The sequence below is a fragment of the Leucoraja erinacea genome, chromosome 30, assembly GCF_028641065.1.
Source record: "Leucoraja erinacea ecotype New England chromosome 30, Leri_hhj_1, whole genome shotgun sequence".
NCBI lineage: Eukaryota > Metazoa > Chordata > Chondrichthyes > Rajiformes > Rajidae > Leucoraja > Leucoraja erinaceus.
The window spans coordinates 27,555,615-27,573,431 of NC_073406.1; the positions used below are offsets into that span (position 1 = coordinate 27,555,615).

Here is a 17,817-nt window from a genome sequence, read left to right on the forward strand (position 1 = left end):
ATCAGGCAAACCAGAAAATGTAGTTAGCGCTGTGTCCGGCTGCACAGTTGCGAGTATAGAGTGAGTAGAGCAGGGGGCTGAGCACACAGCCTTGAGGTGCTCCCATACTGATATTTATTGAGGAGGAATTGTGGCTGCCAATTTGAACAGATTGTGTTCTGTTGATGAGGAAGTCGAGGATCCAGTTGCAGACAGATGCCCAGACCCAGTTCCGTGAGCTTAGTAAACAGTTTGGAGTGGATGACAGTGTTAAACGCAGTGCTGCAATCTATGAACAGCCTGATATATGTGTTTTTATTGTCCAAGTGGTCCAGTGAAGAGTGGAGAGCCAGTGAGGTTGCATCCTATCAGTGCTGGTCTGTTGTGCATTGTTCTGGTCATCAAAAATACAAAATCTGTTTACAAGCATGATACCAAAACTAGCAGACAAGACTAACAAACAGGGGGTTTGTCTCTTGAAGACCTAAGGCCAGGAGATGACCTCAAAGAGACTTTTTAACATTATGTTTTGCTGCACCAAAGTTAAGAACCATGTTTACTTCTAGGGCCTTGTGGAAAATTGGAGTAAAGCTTCTTTGGTGTCACAGTAGCCCGATTGTTAACACATTTGATACGGTTTGAAGATTCTTGGTTCAAATTCTATTCAAGGAATATGAATACAAAAATTTGGACTAATATTCCTGGTAGTTATGAAGTTATGGACTAATACACCTGGTAGTACCATCCAAGATGCACTGTTTCAGGTGTGATGTTAAACCAAGGCACGAGCTGTCTTATCAGAAGGACGTGAGAGATTCCATGGCACTATTTTTAAGAGCAAGAGAGTTATGCTCGACGTTCAGTCTGATATGTATCCCTCAATCAATGTTTCTGAAAATTAAGTTATCAGATTGCACTTCAGTGCCTAGAAGGTGTTTGGCACTTGCTTAAGGAGATAGGAAACCTGGCAAATATATCTAAACCTACCATTCTTAGGACTCAAATACTTGTTTTTTCATTTTGGTTTAATTTCCAGTGAGTTTATATTTTTATGCATTTTTGTTAATTAGTGGTTATTAAAATCAATTAATTTTGGTTATTGAAAGACTATACACAAATCTAATTTAAAATAAACACTGCGATTGAACTGATGTTGAATTCAACATGGGTTGAATTGATTGTGCAAGCTAGCAGGTGAACCTGTCCTGTGAATTTAAATCACCTTCCTCCCACATGTAGGATTACAGCTACTGGTTAGGCACTGTGATGGACGCTGGTCTTAACTTCCCTTGTAAGGAGCAATAGATGTTATCATTCATGCTACACTTTATTCAAACATGCCCAGCCATTGAAACAAGTGTTCTTCTGAAGCATCACCTGTCCATTCCCCCCACAGATCTTGCGTGACCTGCTGAGTTACACCAGCACTTTGTGTTTTTCTCAAGATTCCAGCATCTGCAACTCCTTGCGTCTCCTTTGCAACCTGCCAAGAACTCAGTTTAGCACCAAAAGTGATCCCATCCATCACAAAGGGGGGCAAATACAGAGCAGATCAGTGGTGCAGCACTAGAGCTGCCGCCTCACAGCACCAGAGACCCAATTTTGATCCTGACCTCTGTGTGGTGTTTGTGGGTTTTTTCGGATGCTCCGTTTCATCCCACTTCCCAAAAACATGCAGGTTTGTAGGTTAATTGACTTCTGTAAGTTGTCCCTGGTGTGTAGTATGGGCCTGTACTAAAGTACAGTCGGCACAAACTTGGTGGGCCGAAGGGCCTGTTCTCACGCTGTATCTCTAAGCTAAACTAAATATTTTGTTGGTTTGCTGTTATTGAGGTTGTTGGCCACAAGTTTATACAGGAATCAGTTTCTGCCTCTGGAGTCAAATGTCACAGACTCAACCACTGTGGCAGGGTGTTCACTTCTCTGGTCTGGAGAAGGGATTTCTGCTCTAAATAAGTGCCCTGGAGGATGTGTGTACAAAGTCCGATTCACCTCGAAACTGGACCAATGTGGAAAAATAGCTTGCTCAAGTGCTCACCGGGCTGATCACGAGGAATGGCTGCTTAAAATGGGGGGGCAAATATTAACTATTGTTCATACGAGAGCATCTCATGTCAATAACACCAATAAAAGAGAACAATGAAGTGAGTAGTTTTTTTAGGAACTAATAAGCAACTTTTATCAAGCTTATTTGATGCTTTTCTTGAATTATTTTTTGATTAAAAATTCCTCTGAACTTCTCAGCCCCGTCAATATTTTAACAAATTTAATATGAGCAGACACTTATTTCTGAGAGAAGGATGTTTTTGGATTATGTTTACGTTCATTCATTTTTACAAGATTCTACCCTTACTTGGAATTATGTGAACAAGTACAAAAAGCAACGGAGTTTGGAATTCCTGTGCTATCGGCAAGCAAATGGAAGTAATTTAAAGGCCAAAAACAAAACTCAAAAGTCAGAGAAAAGAGCAAGAAACAAAAAGCTACAAGATGATATTTCAAGCTCCATATATGTCTGAATAATAAATTAATTATTAATTATTTGACAAGTCTTTACATGGGGCAACAGGAAAAAAGGATTCCAGGAGTTGAACTGTAGTGACAGCTGCCTGATGTGTGTTTTGTTAATAGTCTAAAATAAGTGGATGTTGCAAGTCCTTACCTGGTTGTTTCTCTTCTTATCCCCACCCCTTTCCCTCTCTAGTCCCAGTTTAATTTGCTAAACAGCAGCATGGATCAGAGTATCACCAACCGTGCATCTTCTGCCAGCCCTTACAACTCAGAGCACACATCGAATGTCCCAACTCCATCTCCCTACTCACAGCCGAGCTCGACGTTCGACACGATGTCGCCTGCTCCAGCCATCCCCTCCAACACAGACTATCCAGGACCACACTTATTTGAAGTCACTTTTCAACAATCAAGCACTGCAAAATCAGCAACATGGACTGTAAGTCTGCTCTTTCATATCGTTCATCAAGATATAATGTTAGGTAAAAACTTTGAAAATAATCTGATGCTTATTAATTCACTAGCAACAACAAAATAAATGTGATAAATGTCTTTTGTGATATTTTCTTTGTTCCTTCTTCCTCTATTATTTATCCATGCACAAGTTAGGTTATCTAAATGTGATTTGCAGCTGATATTTTATTGAATGATCAAGTTAATTCAATTTCTAAAGTTGGTATTCTGTTCAAATGGTATTGTTGCTTTTGGTGTGTCTCTGTGCGTCCCACTATATTGCCGGACACCAAATATTTGTCTTTGTAACATAAATTACTTCAGACTGCATCCTGATGAGAAATGAAATGGAATGAAACATTTCCATAACTCAAAAACTTTTCCAGCTATAATGTTTGCACTTCCTCCAATGGAAAAAGTCAAAGTGCTTTTATTTGTGTAAATTGGTTTTCGCACTAGTCTGCAGATTTCATGTTTTTTTTACTGCCTTTATATATGTTAAAGATTATGTCTTGCAGTAAGACGTGACTGAACATGCTCACAATCCAAGCACATGTTGGATGTTGCTTGTGTTATCTCCTGGAGGGAGATGTTCAGACTTGCTGCAGACGAACAAGCATCCTGTCCAACAGTAGGAGAAGCACGGCTCCCTGTCTGCTGGTAACCAACGGGATAATTAGTGTTTTTCTCAAGTGCAATTTAAAATTTACTGCTCTTCCTTGTCTGTAAAAGGACTCACCACAATGTAAAGAGTGAGAAGGCAGGCAGGCTGCTCACTGGGTTTCTGTGGGTGGCAGCAGTTAACTCCAGCAAAAGCTGAAGATGATGACTTTTATTAAAGTTGGAATGACATCATTGATTTAACTGTTTCAGCTCCTATTCGTTACATTTACATTGAGATCAGGCAGAAACCAAGTCTAGTTGGCGTTACCATGCTGTTAAGAGAAGTGTCTTGTTCTGAACCACACCTGCACTGTAGTGATACGGTTAATTACCCACCCCAGCACATTGTGGTCCCCACAGCATCAGCATTGCTGAAGCAGTCTCTGCTGTTAGATCTTAACTTCTGGCAGTGGGAAGTTCCAAACAGGAACATAACACTGTAGACCCATACTGAGCAACTAAGAATGCAGACATCTTGCTCTCTAAACCCACACTTCCCTTCACTTCTATCTGGGAAAATAGGTATTGGCTTTCAAAATGTTCCTGAACCCTTATCCCCACTTCTTTGGGTGGTTTCTGCTGATGTCGACAGCACTAACACTTTACAAAGCTTCTACGCATTGCAGCCCAAAAACTTTAAGGATACAAGGCGAAGGCACAGAACATGTCTATTTATATGAATCAGAGGTGAATCCTGTTAACCTTACCCTACCTTATACCCAGCTTCATGGCAGATTGTTAATACTGGCAAATTAAGCCATAATATAGCTCACATAATGAAAACATTCATGACAAAATGGGACTTGCTTTGTGAACGTTGGATGTCATCTATTGACATTGTTTGGGGACCAGGGCATTAGAACAGATAATTCTGCCCATACCATTGGCATTGTAATACGCATTTCAGTTGCTTCATCAACATTCTCTCAACTTCCAAACCTGAGGAATTCTAGCGTTGATGAAATAGTCAGGAAAACGGTTGCGGTTTGTTGATTGGCTCCTCCTGGACATTGCAGCAAGTTTCTGTTCACATGGTCCCATTGTAAATCTTTTGATGTTGTGCAGCTGAGATCTTAATGCATGTCCATGTTTTGCACAATCCTGACCCTGTAGGCAGAGTTTCCTATACTGTACCCCTGAGAGGTAACATGTACCTGATGAGCCACGTTATTGCCGAATGTAACATTAAAGAGGGAACAAACACACAACAATTGAGGTGGGAGTGTGACTCGTGTCATGTCTCATATGGTCACTTATAACCTGTACTGTTATAATATTGAAATGTGCAGATGAAAAGCTGTGGCCCATAGCTCAGGATGTCAACTAGATAGGTGAAACAATAAAATCGTTGAAAAATATGAATGGTAAGACCCCGGGACCAGATGGTTTTAGTAATGAATTTTATAAAACATTTCATGAGATAATGACCCCTTATTTATTTAATTTATACTCCCATGCTTTTAAAGAAAACAAACTACCTGAAACACTAACAGAATCAACTATTACGCTTATTGCAAAAAAAGAAGATCCGGGCTCATACAGGGCTATATCACTTTTAAATGCAGATCAGAAAATCTTAGCAAAGACTTTAGCAAGAAGATTAAGCAAATACATTAGTAAATTGATAAACCCTGATCAAACGAGGTTTATACCCATTTAATAATTTGAGACGTCTGTTTAATATAATGTACTCGCATAATGTAGAGGAAGAAGATATATCAATTATTTCTTTGGATGCAGAGAAAGCATTTGATCAGGTAGAGTGGCAATACTTATATAAAGTATTACAAAAATTTAATATGGGAGAGAATTTTATAACATGGGTAAAATTATTGTATGATAAACCGATGGCAAGAATTTTAACTAACATGTTATCTCAAAAATTTCAACTATCAAGGGGTAATAGGCAGGGATGTGCGTTATCACCCCTGCTATTTGCCCTTATGATAGAACTCCTGGCTGAAGGTATAAGAATTCATCCGAATATTCAGGGCTATAATACCAGGGACTCAAAGAATAAAAAACTTATTAAATTTAATAGAGGAATTTGGGTCTTTTCTGGATATAGAATAAAATGAAATAAAAGTGAAGTCATGACATTACAACCTCAAGAACCTACACACTTATTGAAGTTCCCCTTCAAAATCGCAACAGAAAATTTTAAATATTTGGGTATTCAGATTACTAGAAAATATAAAGCATTATTCAATGCTAATTTCATACCTTTATTAAATAAACTTAATACGCTGATTAAATTTTGGAAAACACTTCCTTTATCATTATTAGGTAGAATAAATGCAATAAAAATGCTCTTCCTACCACTATTACTATACCTATTTTAGTCTGTACCGGCATATATACCAAAATATTTTAAAAAAAAATTAGACTCTAATATTACTAATTTTATTTGGGACTATAGATCACATAGAATTACAAAAAAACACTTATGTAAACCAAAAGAGGTTGGGGGACTTTCACTTCAAATTTTTATGTATTATTACTGGGCAGTGCATATTAAGAATATAATTTATTGGCTGGATAGATCTACCCAACAGACAGAATGGATAAAAATGGAGAAAGAGGATTGTCATCCTTGTAATATAGGAACAATCCTCTTCTCCCTGAAAAAACTGAATAACACAATATATTAGAAGAACCCAATTATATATGGTACAATAAGAATTTGGAAACAAATAAAATTATCTTTAAAACTAAGAAATTTATCATTGTTAATGCCAATTGCGAATAACCCTTTATTTAAACCATCTCTTATTGATAAAACATATAACCAATGGGAAAGTCTCGGAATTAGAAGGATCGGGGATAAGTACAAAATGGGAAACCTACTATCATTCCAACAATTACAATTATAATTTAAACTGAAAAACTACCAATATTTTAGATATCTTCAGATTTGTGATTTCATGAAAAAATATATACAAGGATATCAAAAAATAACTGCTGAATTATTGGAAGAAGCAATGAATATTGAAGCTGACTCACAAAAATTAATATAATATTCATATAATAGTATTCTAAATATAGACTTAACATCGACAGAGGTACTTAGAGAAGAGTGGGAACGGGAACTAATGATAAAAATTACGAAGGTTACATGGGAAAAGTATTTGATATATATTCACAAATGTTCGATTAATGTAAGACATAATCTAATTCAATTAAAAATTTTATGTAGATTATATTATTCAAAAACAAGATTGAACAAATTGTATCCAAATATATCCCCCATTTGTGATAAATGTCTATCCCAAAACGCAACTATAACACACTCCTTAGTCTCCCTGCACAAAATTTTATAGATTTTGGAGTGATATTTTCGAAATACTTACAAAATTATTCAAGATAAGAATGGAACCTAATACTGAAATGATTATATTTGGAGTAATGGAAGATGGGAATAAATTGAACACATCTCAAATTTTTTTTTAACTATGGTTTAATAATAGCAAAAAAATTAATACTTTTTTATTTTTTATTAGTTTTTTTTTCTTTATGTGTTTTTCTCTTTTTTCTATTTTCTTTTCCTCAACTTTCTTCACTCATTCGTCTTTCTTCTTTTTCTTCACACTATATATCTCACGCTTTTCTATCCTTTACTATCTAATTTCTTTTTCTTATTCTAATCTTTCTTTAATATAACAAAAAAATAAGAAGCTGTACATAAAATGTATTATGCAAATATATATTAGGCACTTAGATGCCATATGATTGTACTTACTTCTAATAAAATAAAATATATTTTTTAAAAAGAACTGATCAGTGAGTCCATATACCATTATATAAATATATACACACATGAATAAATAAACCGATAAACGAAAAGTGCAAATAAACAGATAATGGGCTATTAATGTTCAGAGTTTTGTCCGAGCCGAGTTTAATAGCTGTGGGGCAGTAGCTATTCCTGAACCTGGTTGTTGCAGTCTTCAGGCTCCTGTACCCTCTCATCCTTCTAAATTCCAGTGAATACAAGCCCACTCTTTCCAATCTTTCCTCATATGGCAGTCCCACCATCCCGGGGATTAACCTCGTGAACCTACACTGCACTGACTCAATAGGAAGGATGTCCTTCTTCAAATTAGGGTTCCTGGGGTGGTGGGGAGGCAGATACGATAGTGCCATTTAAGCAGCTTTTAGATAGGCACATGGATATTCAGAGAATGGAGGGATATGGATCATGTACATGCAGATTAAATGAGTTTGTCTTGGCACATGTTTGGAACAGGCACTGTGGATTGAAGGGCCAGTTTCTATGCTATTCTTTTCTATGTTCTGGAATAAAGTATCAAAGTACTGATTTTCATGCAGTGAGGAACTTATGAAATGATTTATTTGGAGCATGAATGGAAGAGACAACCTAAGAAGCCCTTGTGAAGACCAGTAAAGTTGACCTGGTGCCTAGATTTGGAGTATGGACCAGACAGTTCCCATATTGGGTTCACTTTTTGTGGTGAGTTAAATGTAAAGCACGAACAATGATGAGAATGGTTGATGTTGATGCCCACATCCTTTGATTGGGGAAAGTGAAATTTGTCCAAGGTTCCCAAGCAGGATCACCGTCTAATGACACTGAGTGAAAAGGAACCTGTGTTACCTTGGAATTGAGATTTCTCAATTGACATTATTATAATCTATGTTAACAGTGGCGCAGCGGACGAATTGCTGCCTTACAGCGAATGCAGCGCCAGAAACCCAGGTTCAATCCCGACTACAGGTGCAGTCTGCACGGAGTTTGTATATTCTCCCCGTGACCACGTGGATTTTCTCCGAGATCTTCGGTTTCCTCCCACACTCCAAAGACATACAGAGGTATCTAGGTTAATTAGCTTGATAAATGTAAAAAATGTCCCTATTGGGTGTAGGATAGTGTTAATATGTGGGGATCGCTGGTCGGCACTGACCCGGTGGGCTGAAGGGCCTGTTTCTACACTGTAGCTCTAAACTAAACTAAACCCACTTAAAGAAGTGAGTTTAAACATTAAGAACATAAGAAATAGGAGCAGGAGAAGGCCATTTGATGTTCATAAGTTCATATGTTGTAGGAACAGAATTAGGCCATTCAGCCCATCAAGTCTACTCCGCCGTTCAATCTTGGCTGATCTATCTTTCCCTCTCAACCCCATTCTCCTGCCTTCTCCCCATAACCCTTGATACCCTTACCAATCAATCTCCACCTTTGAAATATCTCTTGACTTGGGCTTCCACCGCCTTCTGTGGCAATGAATTCCACAGATTCACAACCCACTGATTAAAGAAACTCCTCCTCATTTTCTTTCTAAAGGTACGTTCTTTTATTCTGAGGCTCTGGCCTCTGGTCCTAGACTCTCCCAATAGTGGAAACGTTCTCTCCACATCCACTCTATCCAGGCCTTTCACTATTCAAAAATAGAGACCCAATTGACCCTTTGAACATACTCTGTCACCATTCATCAAGAGCTTGGCTGATCATCTCTCTCATTTGTGTGCTTTATCCATATTTCTTGATTTCCTTAATATCTAGACATATATTGATCTGTTTTGAATGAAATCGGTGCTTCAGTCTCCACTGCCCTCTGGGATAGAAAATTCCAAAGATATAGCACTTTCTTTTTGAAGAACCCTCTTCTGTTCTCCGTCTGAAATGACTTGCTGTTCAATTTTAGACTGAAACCCTTGGATTTAGTATCCTCAGCCAGAACCATCTTCACTATCTACAAAACCACTCACTTTTGTATCATCAGCAAACTTGCTAAGCTTGTCCTGTATGTTCTCATCCAATCATTGATGTAGATGACAAACAGTAACAGGCCCAGCACCGAACCCTGAGGCACACCACTAGTCACAGGCCTCCAGTCCGAGAAGCAACCTTCCACCATCACCCTCTGCTTCCTTCCATGAAGCCAATTTGCTATCCATTCAGCTATCTCTCCTTGGATCCCATGTGATCTAACCTTCCAGAGCAGACTACCATGTGGATCCTTGTCGAATGCCTTAAAGGGTTTTCTCACGGTGCGACCTGAAGCAAGACTTAACAAGAGTTTAACATCGTGGGAACCTTCTGCGATAACAGTACGGCATTCGTGGACCCCCGAGGACCTCCGTGGCGCTAACGTCAGGTAGTCGTGATACTTTTTGAGGTCGGGAGAAAATTCAAACATTTTTGAATTTCTCCAAGAGTGCCTTGGTGAGCTTTGCAACATTGTTTGAATGCAGTGGCCCGTGCGATATCCGTGCGATATCCGTAATAACTCTCGCGGGTACCGTGGGAACTCCTGCAAACGGTAAACCCGGAAGCCTGACAGAGGGGACATAAGGTGAGGTTAAATAAATATATTTTTTACTATCAGATTGATGGCTGCAACTCTTCATTAACACATCACTACAAGAGGAATGTCTCTAATGTTATAATCCCTCTCATGCTGAAACACAAAATAGTTGAAGGGAGGTGAAATAATCACATTTTTATTCTTTTTCATTTTTGAGTGTCCAAGTACCTCCACTTGCTGAGCTATTTTACTCCAGCAGTTTGTGTATCTTTTTGTCTGAAAGCAGTTTCTAACTGGAGGAACTCCGCGGGCCAGGCAGCATCTACGGAGGGAAATTGACAGGCGAGCCTTTCCTCAGGCTGCCTTATCTCTCTACCCCCCAACTCCCACCCACACACACAAATGCTGGAGAAACTCAGCGGGTGCAGCAGCATCTATGGAACGAAGGAAATAGGCAACGTTTCGGCCCGAAAAGTTGCCTATTTCTTGTGTATGTGTCAGAAGGAACAGCAGATGCCGGTTTAAAGAGAATGAGTAACTCGACGGCAGGCAGCATCTTTGGGGAGAAGGAATGGGTGACATTTCGGGTCGAGACCCTTCTGATATGCTGCTTGTCCCGCTGAGCTACATGTTGTGTCTATCTTCGTTTTAATCCAGCATCTGCAGTTCCTTCCTGGCCGAACCCGATTGAAAGATGAGAGGCTGGGCGATAGAAATCATTAATTGAATTAAATAACTAGATACCTGTCTAATCGTATCTACAGGATTGGACAGGCTAGATGGAGGAAGAATGTTCCCGATGTTGGGGGAGTCCAGAACCAGGGTCCCAGTTTTACAGTCTACCGTGGGAACTCTTTAATTACAGCGGGAAACCTTCAGTTTCCCAGGGGGTCGGGACGGGACTGGAGTTGGGAGGGAAAGGTGGGGGAGTCGAGGGAGAGGAGGGGGAGACAGATGGGGGTGTCTTCATTTACTGGCGGTGGGTGTCTGTCACTGAAACAGGCAGGTGAGATTTCACATTCACCTTGTGTGTGCCTCTCTCTCTCTCTCTCCCTCCCTCCCTCCCTCTCACACAGGCATGAATGGATGAACTCCGCGGGCCAGGCAGCATCTACGGAGGGAAATGGACAGGCGACCCATTCTTCAGGCTGCCTTATGTCTCTCTCCCCCCCCAACTCCCACCCACACACGCGAATGCTGGAGAAACTCAACGGGTGCAGCAGCATCTATGGAATGAAGGAAATAGACAACGTTTCAGCCCCGCTGCACCCGCTGAGTTTCTCCAGCATTCGTGTGTGTGGGTGGGAGTTGGGGGGATGAGGGGGGGCAGAGAGACATAAGGCAGCCTGAAGAATGGGTCGCCTGTCCATTTCCCTCCGTAGATGCTGCCTGGCCCGCGGAGTTCATCCATTCATGCCTGTGTGAGAGGGAGGGAGGGAGGGAGAGAGAGAGAGAGAGGCGCACACAAGGTGAATGTGAAATCTCACCTGCCTGTTTCAGTGTCAGACACCCACCGCCACTAAATGAAGACACCCCCATCTGTCTCCCCCTCCTCTCCCTCGACTCCCCCACCTTTCCCTCCCAACTCCAGTCCCGTCCCAAGTTCGGTCTGTGAAACGCAACACGCCAGCCCCGACAACCAGCCCGGTGGTCAGTCCTTTGAAGATAGACATCAGTTGCTTGGAGCAACTCAGCGGGACAGGCAGCATCTCTGGAGAGAAGGAACGGGTGGCGTTTCGGGTCGAGAGCCTTCTTCAGGCTGAAAGTTTCACCTCTCAGTAGATCATAAAATAACGCAAACGGTCAATGTGAGACACAGTCTTTATTCATATTTGACAAAATAAAAAGACGACTTCTTGCACATATTGAGAGAAGGTGCATCACACCAAACAACATTTGTCCAAAAAAACACAGATTATTCTTCAGCTTATTAAAGAGCTCGGGTGAAAAAAAACAATATAGTGTGTGACACAAAGTAACATCATTTGTGCCACGTGATTAACTACACTACAGTCCACGATGTTCATTCACGATTAACGGGAAAGATCGGGAGACGGACAAGTCACTCGCAAAAATGACAGAATTGCAGAGTACCGTGGGAACTCTTTATCTACCTCCCGCTATATCGTGCGGAACTCTTGCTGGACCACGACCACTTCACTCTGGTGACATCTTGCATCAGATCGCACCGTGAGAACTGGCCATTACTGAAGTCCATGTACACAACATCTACAGCTCTGCCCTCATCGACCTTTTGGTCACCCCTTCAAAAAAATCAATCAGATTTGTGAGACACGACCTCCAACGTACAAATCCATGCTGACTATCCCTAATCAGCCCTCGCCCATCCAAATGCCTATATAACCTATCCCTCAGTAACTTTCCAACTACAGATGTTGAGCTCACCGGCCTGTACTGCCCTACTTTGACAAAAGGAAGCAACTGACAGAAAGGCATTTTCTTGGAAATGAGGAAAACGTGTTTTTCTTTCAGCTCTCTGTGATGGAATTTCTTACTTCTCTGGTATAAATATTTTCAAATTGTACTCATAGAAGACTTACTTTGTGCACCATTGTGTAGAGCATATCTCAAATACCCTAAAACAAGCAATGACTCAATTTTGACAAAATTGTCAGTTGCTTCCTTGTCAAATTAGGGCAGTATAGTGCCCAGCATTTTCCCTGCAGCCCTTCTTGAAAAGAGACACAACATTTGCCACCCTCCAGTCTTCCGGCACCTCTCCTGTATTTAAGGACGACTCGTAAATTTCAACCAATTTCCTCTCTAGTTTCCCGCAATGTTCTCTGATATATCTGATCAGGTCCCGGAGATTTGTCTACCTTAATACACGACAGTACCTTCAGTGCTTCTTCGATGGTAACACTGACTGCTCTCATGACACTTCCATTGACTGCCCCAAGTTCCTCCATCCTATTGTCTTTCTTACTCATTGAGGCCCTTGCCCATTTCCTGTGGCTCCTGACCGCTTTGAATCCTGAGAGGTCCCACTCTCTCTCTAGTTACCCTTTTCCCCCTTTATGCCCCTGTCCCACTTAGGTGATTTTTTAGGCGACTACAGATGACTAAGCTGTCGCCACAAGGTCGCCGGGGTGTCGCCTGTATGGTCGTGAGTTGTCTCCTCAGTTGCTCAAAGATTCGTAGCGTTTTTCTTTTCGCCACTGGATTTTGAAATGTTCAAAATGTTTCTGCGACAGTCAGCAACAGTTGGCTTGTCATAGGTTGTCGCTGGTGCTCACTTCGGAGAATTCCATTGGCGTCAACCTACGTCAACCTACGTCAACAGGCGACAGGTACCGGTGACTGAATTGTCTAACCTTGTCGTAGCTTGTCGCGAGTGGACATAGTTTGTCGTAGGTGTGTTCGCAGGTGGATGTAGGTTGTCATAAGTTGTCATAGTTGTGGTCGTAGGTGGACGTCTTAATGGGTCGACGGTTGTCGGTAGCTTGCCATAACTGGATATCGACTGGGTGGTAGGTTATTGTGGACTATCTTAAACCTAAATGAACAGTGGTCACTGGTCCCAAAAGGCTTCTCCGCACACACTTCATTAACTTGCCCTTCCCAATTTCCCGATACTAGATCCAGCGTTGCCCTCTCACGTGTGGGGGCCTCTACATACTGCTTAAGAAAACTCTCCTGAACACTTTTGAGGAATTGCACTCCATTTACATACTATGAGTTTTCCAGTCGATATTGGGAAAGTTAAAATCCCCCACTACAACAACCTTATTTGACCTGCAGCTGTCTGCAATCTCCCGGCACATTTATTCTTCTAATTCCCGTTGATTATTCTGTACTACACACCCAACATCCCTTTCTTGTTCCTCAGCTCCACCCATATCCCACCCCCCCCACACCCTCCTCTTTTACTGTCTCTCCTGAAGCTCTTGTACCCCAGAACATTGAGCTGCCAGTCCTGCCCATCCCTTAACCAGGTTTCAGTCATGGCTACAACATCCCAGTCGCTTGTACCTATCCATGCCCTAAGCTTATGTGACTTACCCATCAGGCCCCTTGCATTAAAATATGTGCAGTTTAACCCAACCCTCCTTCATGGCAGATGAAGTTTAATGCGGATAAATGCGATGTTATCCACTTTGGTATCAAAAACAGGAAGGCAGATTACTATCTAAATGGTGTCGTTGGGAAAAGGAGATGTACAATGGGATCTGCAGGTTCTTATTCATCAGTCTATAAAATTCCTGGACATGCACATCTCTGAAGATCTTTCCTGGTCCGAGAATGCTGATGCTATTATTAAGAAAGCACATCAGCGCCTCTACTTCCTAAGAAGATTACGGAGAGTCGGTTTGTCAAGGAGGACTCTCTCTAACTTCTACAGGTGCACAGTAGAGAGCATGCCGACCGGTTGGATCGTGGCTTGGTTCGGCAACTTGATCGCCCTGGAGCAGAAAAGACTACAAAAAGTAGTAAACACTGCCTAGTCCATCATCGGCTCTGACCTCCCTTCAATCAAGGGGATCTATCGCAGTCGCTGCCTCAAAAAGGCTTGCAGCATCATTAAGGACACACACCATCCTGGCCCACACACTCATCACCCCGCTACCTTCAGGTAGAAGGTACAGGAGCCTGAAGACTGCAACGACCAGGTTCAGGAATAGCTACTTCCCCACAGCCATCAGGCTATTAAACCTGGCTCGGACAAAACTCTGAACATTAATAGCCTATTATCTGTTATTTGCACTTTATCAGTTTATTTATTCATGTGTGTATATATTTATACAATGGTATATGGACACACTGATCTGTTCTGTAGTCATGCCAACTATGTTTTGTTGTGCTGAAGCAAAGCAAGAATTTCATTGTCCTATCAGGAACACATGACAATAAACTCTCTTGAATCTTGATACGTAAGCATGTAGGTACAGCAGACAGTGCAGAAAGCAAATGGCATGTTGGCCTTTATAACAAGAGGAGTCGAGTATAGGAGCAAAGAGGTCCTTCTGCAGTTGTGCAGGGCCCTGGTGAACCCACACCTGGTGTATTGTGTGCAGTTTTGGTCCCCTAATTTGAGGTAGGACATTCTTGCTATTGAGGGAGTGCAGCGTAGGTTTGCAAGTTTAATTCCCTGGATGGCGGGACTGTCATATGCTCAGGGAATGGAGTGGCTGGGCTTGTACACTCTGGAGTTTAGAAGGATGAGAGGGATCCTTATTGAAACATATAAGATTTTTAAGGGTTTGGACACGCTAGAGGCAGGAAACATGTTCCCGATGTTGGGAGAGTCCAGAAGCAGGGGCCACAGTTTAAGAATAAGGAGTAAGCCATTTAGAACAGAGACAAGGAAACACTTATTCTCACAGTTGATAGTCTGTGGAATTCTCTGCCTCAGAGGGTGGTGGAGGCCGGTTCAAATTCAAGATTCAAGTCAAGAGAGTTTATTGTCATGTGTCCCAGATAGGACAATGAAATCCTTGCTTTGCTTCAGCACAACAGAATATAGTAGGCATGACTACAGAACAGATCAGTGTGTCCATATACCATTGAATAAATACATACACACATGAATAAATAAAACAGATAAAGTGCAAATAAACAGATAATGGGCTATTTTACTTCGGAGTCACGTGAGTGACTACATGAAGACCCCGTCCAGCACGCATGCGCGACATAGCGTCTCACGCAGTGCACAGCGACGGACGGGAGTACGAGCTCTCCTGCAACAATTTGAAAACGGACCTTCAGGTAAGCAAATCTTACTCTGAGGACATGGTGTTTTCGAAACCCTGTTCTGTTTTATTTTTAAATAGGAATGGAACAGGGAAAACACCAAGGAAGGTCGTTCCCGTCGGACTACAATGGACCAGGAGGGTTCCAGCAGTGGGGGGCGACCGGCGGCACCTGGACTGCACAACGCTGCGGTCCACAGTCACCGACAGCATTCCGAGCCGAGCCCAGCGCCGCTAGCATAGCTCAAGGGAACGTTGGCGACCAACTGCAGCGGGCTGGATGTAAGGCACAACGGAAGTCGGACCGGCCGGTTCACTCAGAAGAGCCCGGCACGGTAGACTCCCGCCCGACAGCGGCTAAAGGTGACCGTTTCAAGCCTTATGGAAAGGCTCATGGAGCAAAAGCTCCAGCGAGACTTGCTCCGGGAGATGGGGCAAACTCGCCAAGGGAGCACAAACACTCCCGCTCCAGTGCACTAACAGCACTGGCCATCGCATCTCCCTCAACAGAGGGGAGCGTTGGTGACCAGGACTGGGCTGGTCAAGAAGAGGGGTCACTGGCTGAAGAAAATCGGGAGTATGCTTGAGGTACAGGACCAGGAAGAGCTGCTGGGTGTGGTGAACCGCTACGTGGCAACACCACCAGCCGGACGGCCGTTACAGCCTAAACTGGCGGCCAGCTTACTACCTGTCCTTCAAACCTCTCCAAGACAGGTAGTCATTGAGGCGTTGGACTTATTCACGCCTCCCCAAAATTGCATTTGCTCAATGTGCCTGCCATTACAGGGGGTACATTGAGCAGGGTATTTAAACCCAAAACCTTAAAATTTCAAAAAATGTAGATACCCCTGACGTCGGCTATCACTTCACATGCTCATTCCATGGACAGGGTTGACATGCCAAAACACCCTGGCTCTACTGTGCAACACAGTATGTGATTGGCAACCTCCGGAAGGAGGTCATAAAACCTGCCCTCAACCTCAAAGATTCTCAGGACTGTGTAGAACGCCGGCCTCAGAACCACAGATCCTGCTATTTGTCAAATAATTACCAAATCAAGCCAAAAATCTGGACAAAGAATCCAAGGCATTTGGCCTCAAGAGGGCAGGACCTGGAACGAGCAAACCACGCAATCCCAGACGGCGGTACCTCTACGCAGCCACCAGTAGGTGTCTACTACATGGTATTGGTGAAACCTCCGGGCCCGCATACCATCCCCGCAAGTCTTTCAGGACGACCCAGAGCGGGCCCCATGGAAAATGCGCCACCCCCCAACAACACTACCCCAACAGACAAGGAACCAGAAACCGAAGAAATGAACACACCACTAAACAACAGTGGAGGTAGGTGGGTCTGGTTCCTACCATCACGTGAAAGGTGAGGGGATTGTGCTAACGGGGGGGGGGACTACACCTGTTGTTGGAAGCATGAAGAACTATCACACTTGGTAGCTATATACCAAACAGTATTCAAGGATAAAAATTGAATTCAACAAAAACAAAAAAGCCACCAGTTCAGCATGCACCCCAAAGGGGTTTTACCCTTTCACTAAAAAGAAAACATGAGGGACAAGCTAAACTGGAGAAGTTATATACAAGGGGGTCATAGAGAAGTCTAAATATGGACCCAAACATATTGAATATCAGGATACACACTTTAAGGAAACATTTTGTAACTGCCAAACATGGATTCCCTATCGACTTATGGCAGGCATCGAAGATGCATACTATTCAGTACCCATTCATAAAGATCATCGGAGATACCTAAAAATTTACCTGGATGGGGTAACTATGGCAGTACAAATTATTGACTAATGGGCTAATATGAGCCAAAACTGTTTTTCAAGATATTGAAACCAGCCCTGACACCATTAAGGAAATATATTGTAAAGACATATCTCGATGATATTTAATAATAGACAAAACCATGGAATTAGCTAATTCAGCAGCATTAGCTACTAAAAACTTATTTAACCTTGGGCTTGTCATACATCCAGATAAATCTACGTTGACACCATCCACAACTATGGACTATCTGGTATTCAATTAACTCAGTCCACATGTCTATAACGTTGCCAAAGAAAAATCTGCAGAATTGGCACAAACCTGCAACAAATTAATGGTTAACAATCAACCAACCATTTGACAAAGTGGCAAGAGTAATTGGGAAATTAGTAGCAGCATTACCAGCTACCTAGCTTGGACCTTTGCATTAGAACAAATGTGCTAACGTTT

The 17,817-nt window shown here is 42.2% G+C and overlaps 1 protein-coding gene across 5 annotated transcripts in view; it reads left to right on the top strand.

Annotated features, from left to right (window-relative positions):
* The window catches only part of tp73 (tumor protein p73), a 363,488-nt gene that overhangs the window by 269,593 nt on the left and 76,078 nt on the right, over positions 1-17,817 (top strand). For 4 of the 5 annotated variants that reach the window (XM_055659706.1, XM_055659704.1, XM_055659708.1 and 1 more), the window contains exon 4: positions 2,684-2,929. In XM_055659706.1, coding sequence (XP_055515681.1) covers positions 2,684-2,929 — 246 coding nt within the window. Of the gene's footprint in view, positions 1-1,885; positions 2,124-2,683; positions 2,930-17,817 lie in introns of those variants that run through there. The other variant, XM_055659709.1, reaches the window with a different exon arrangement.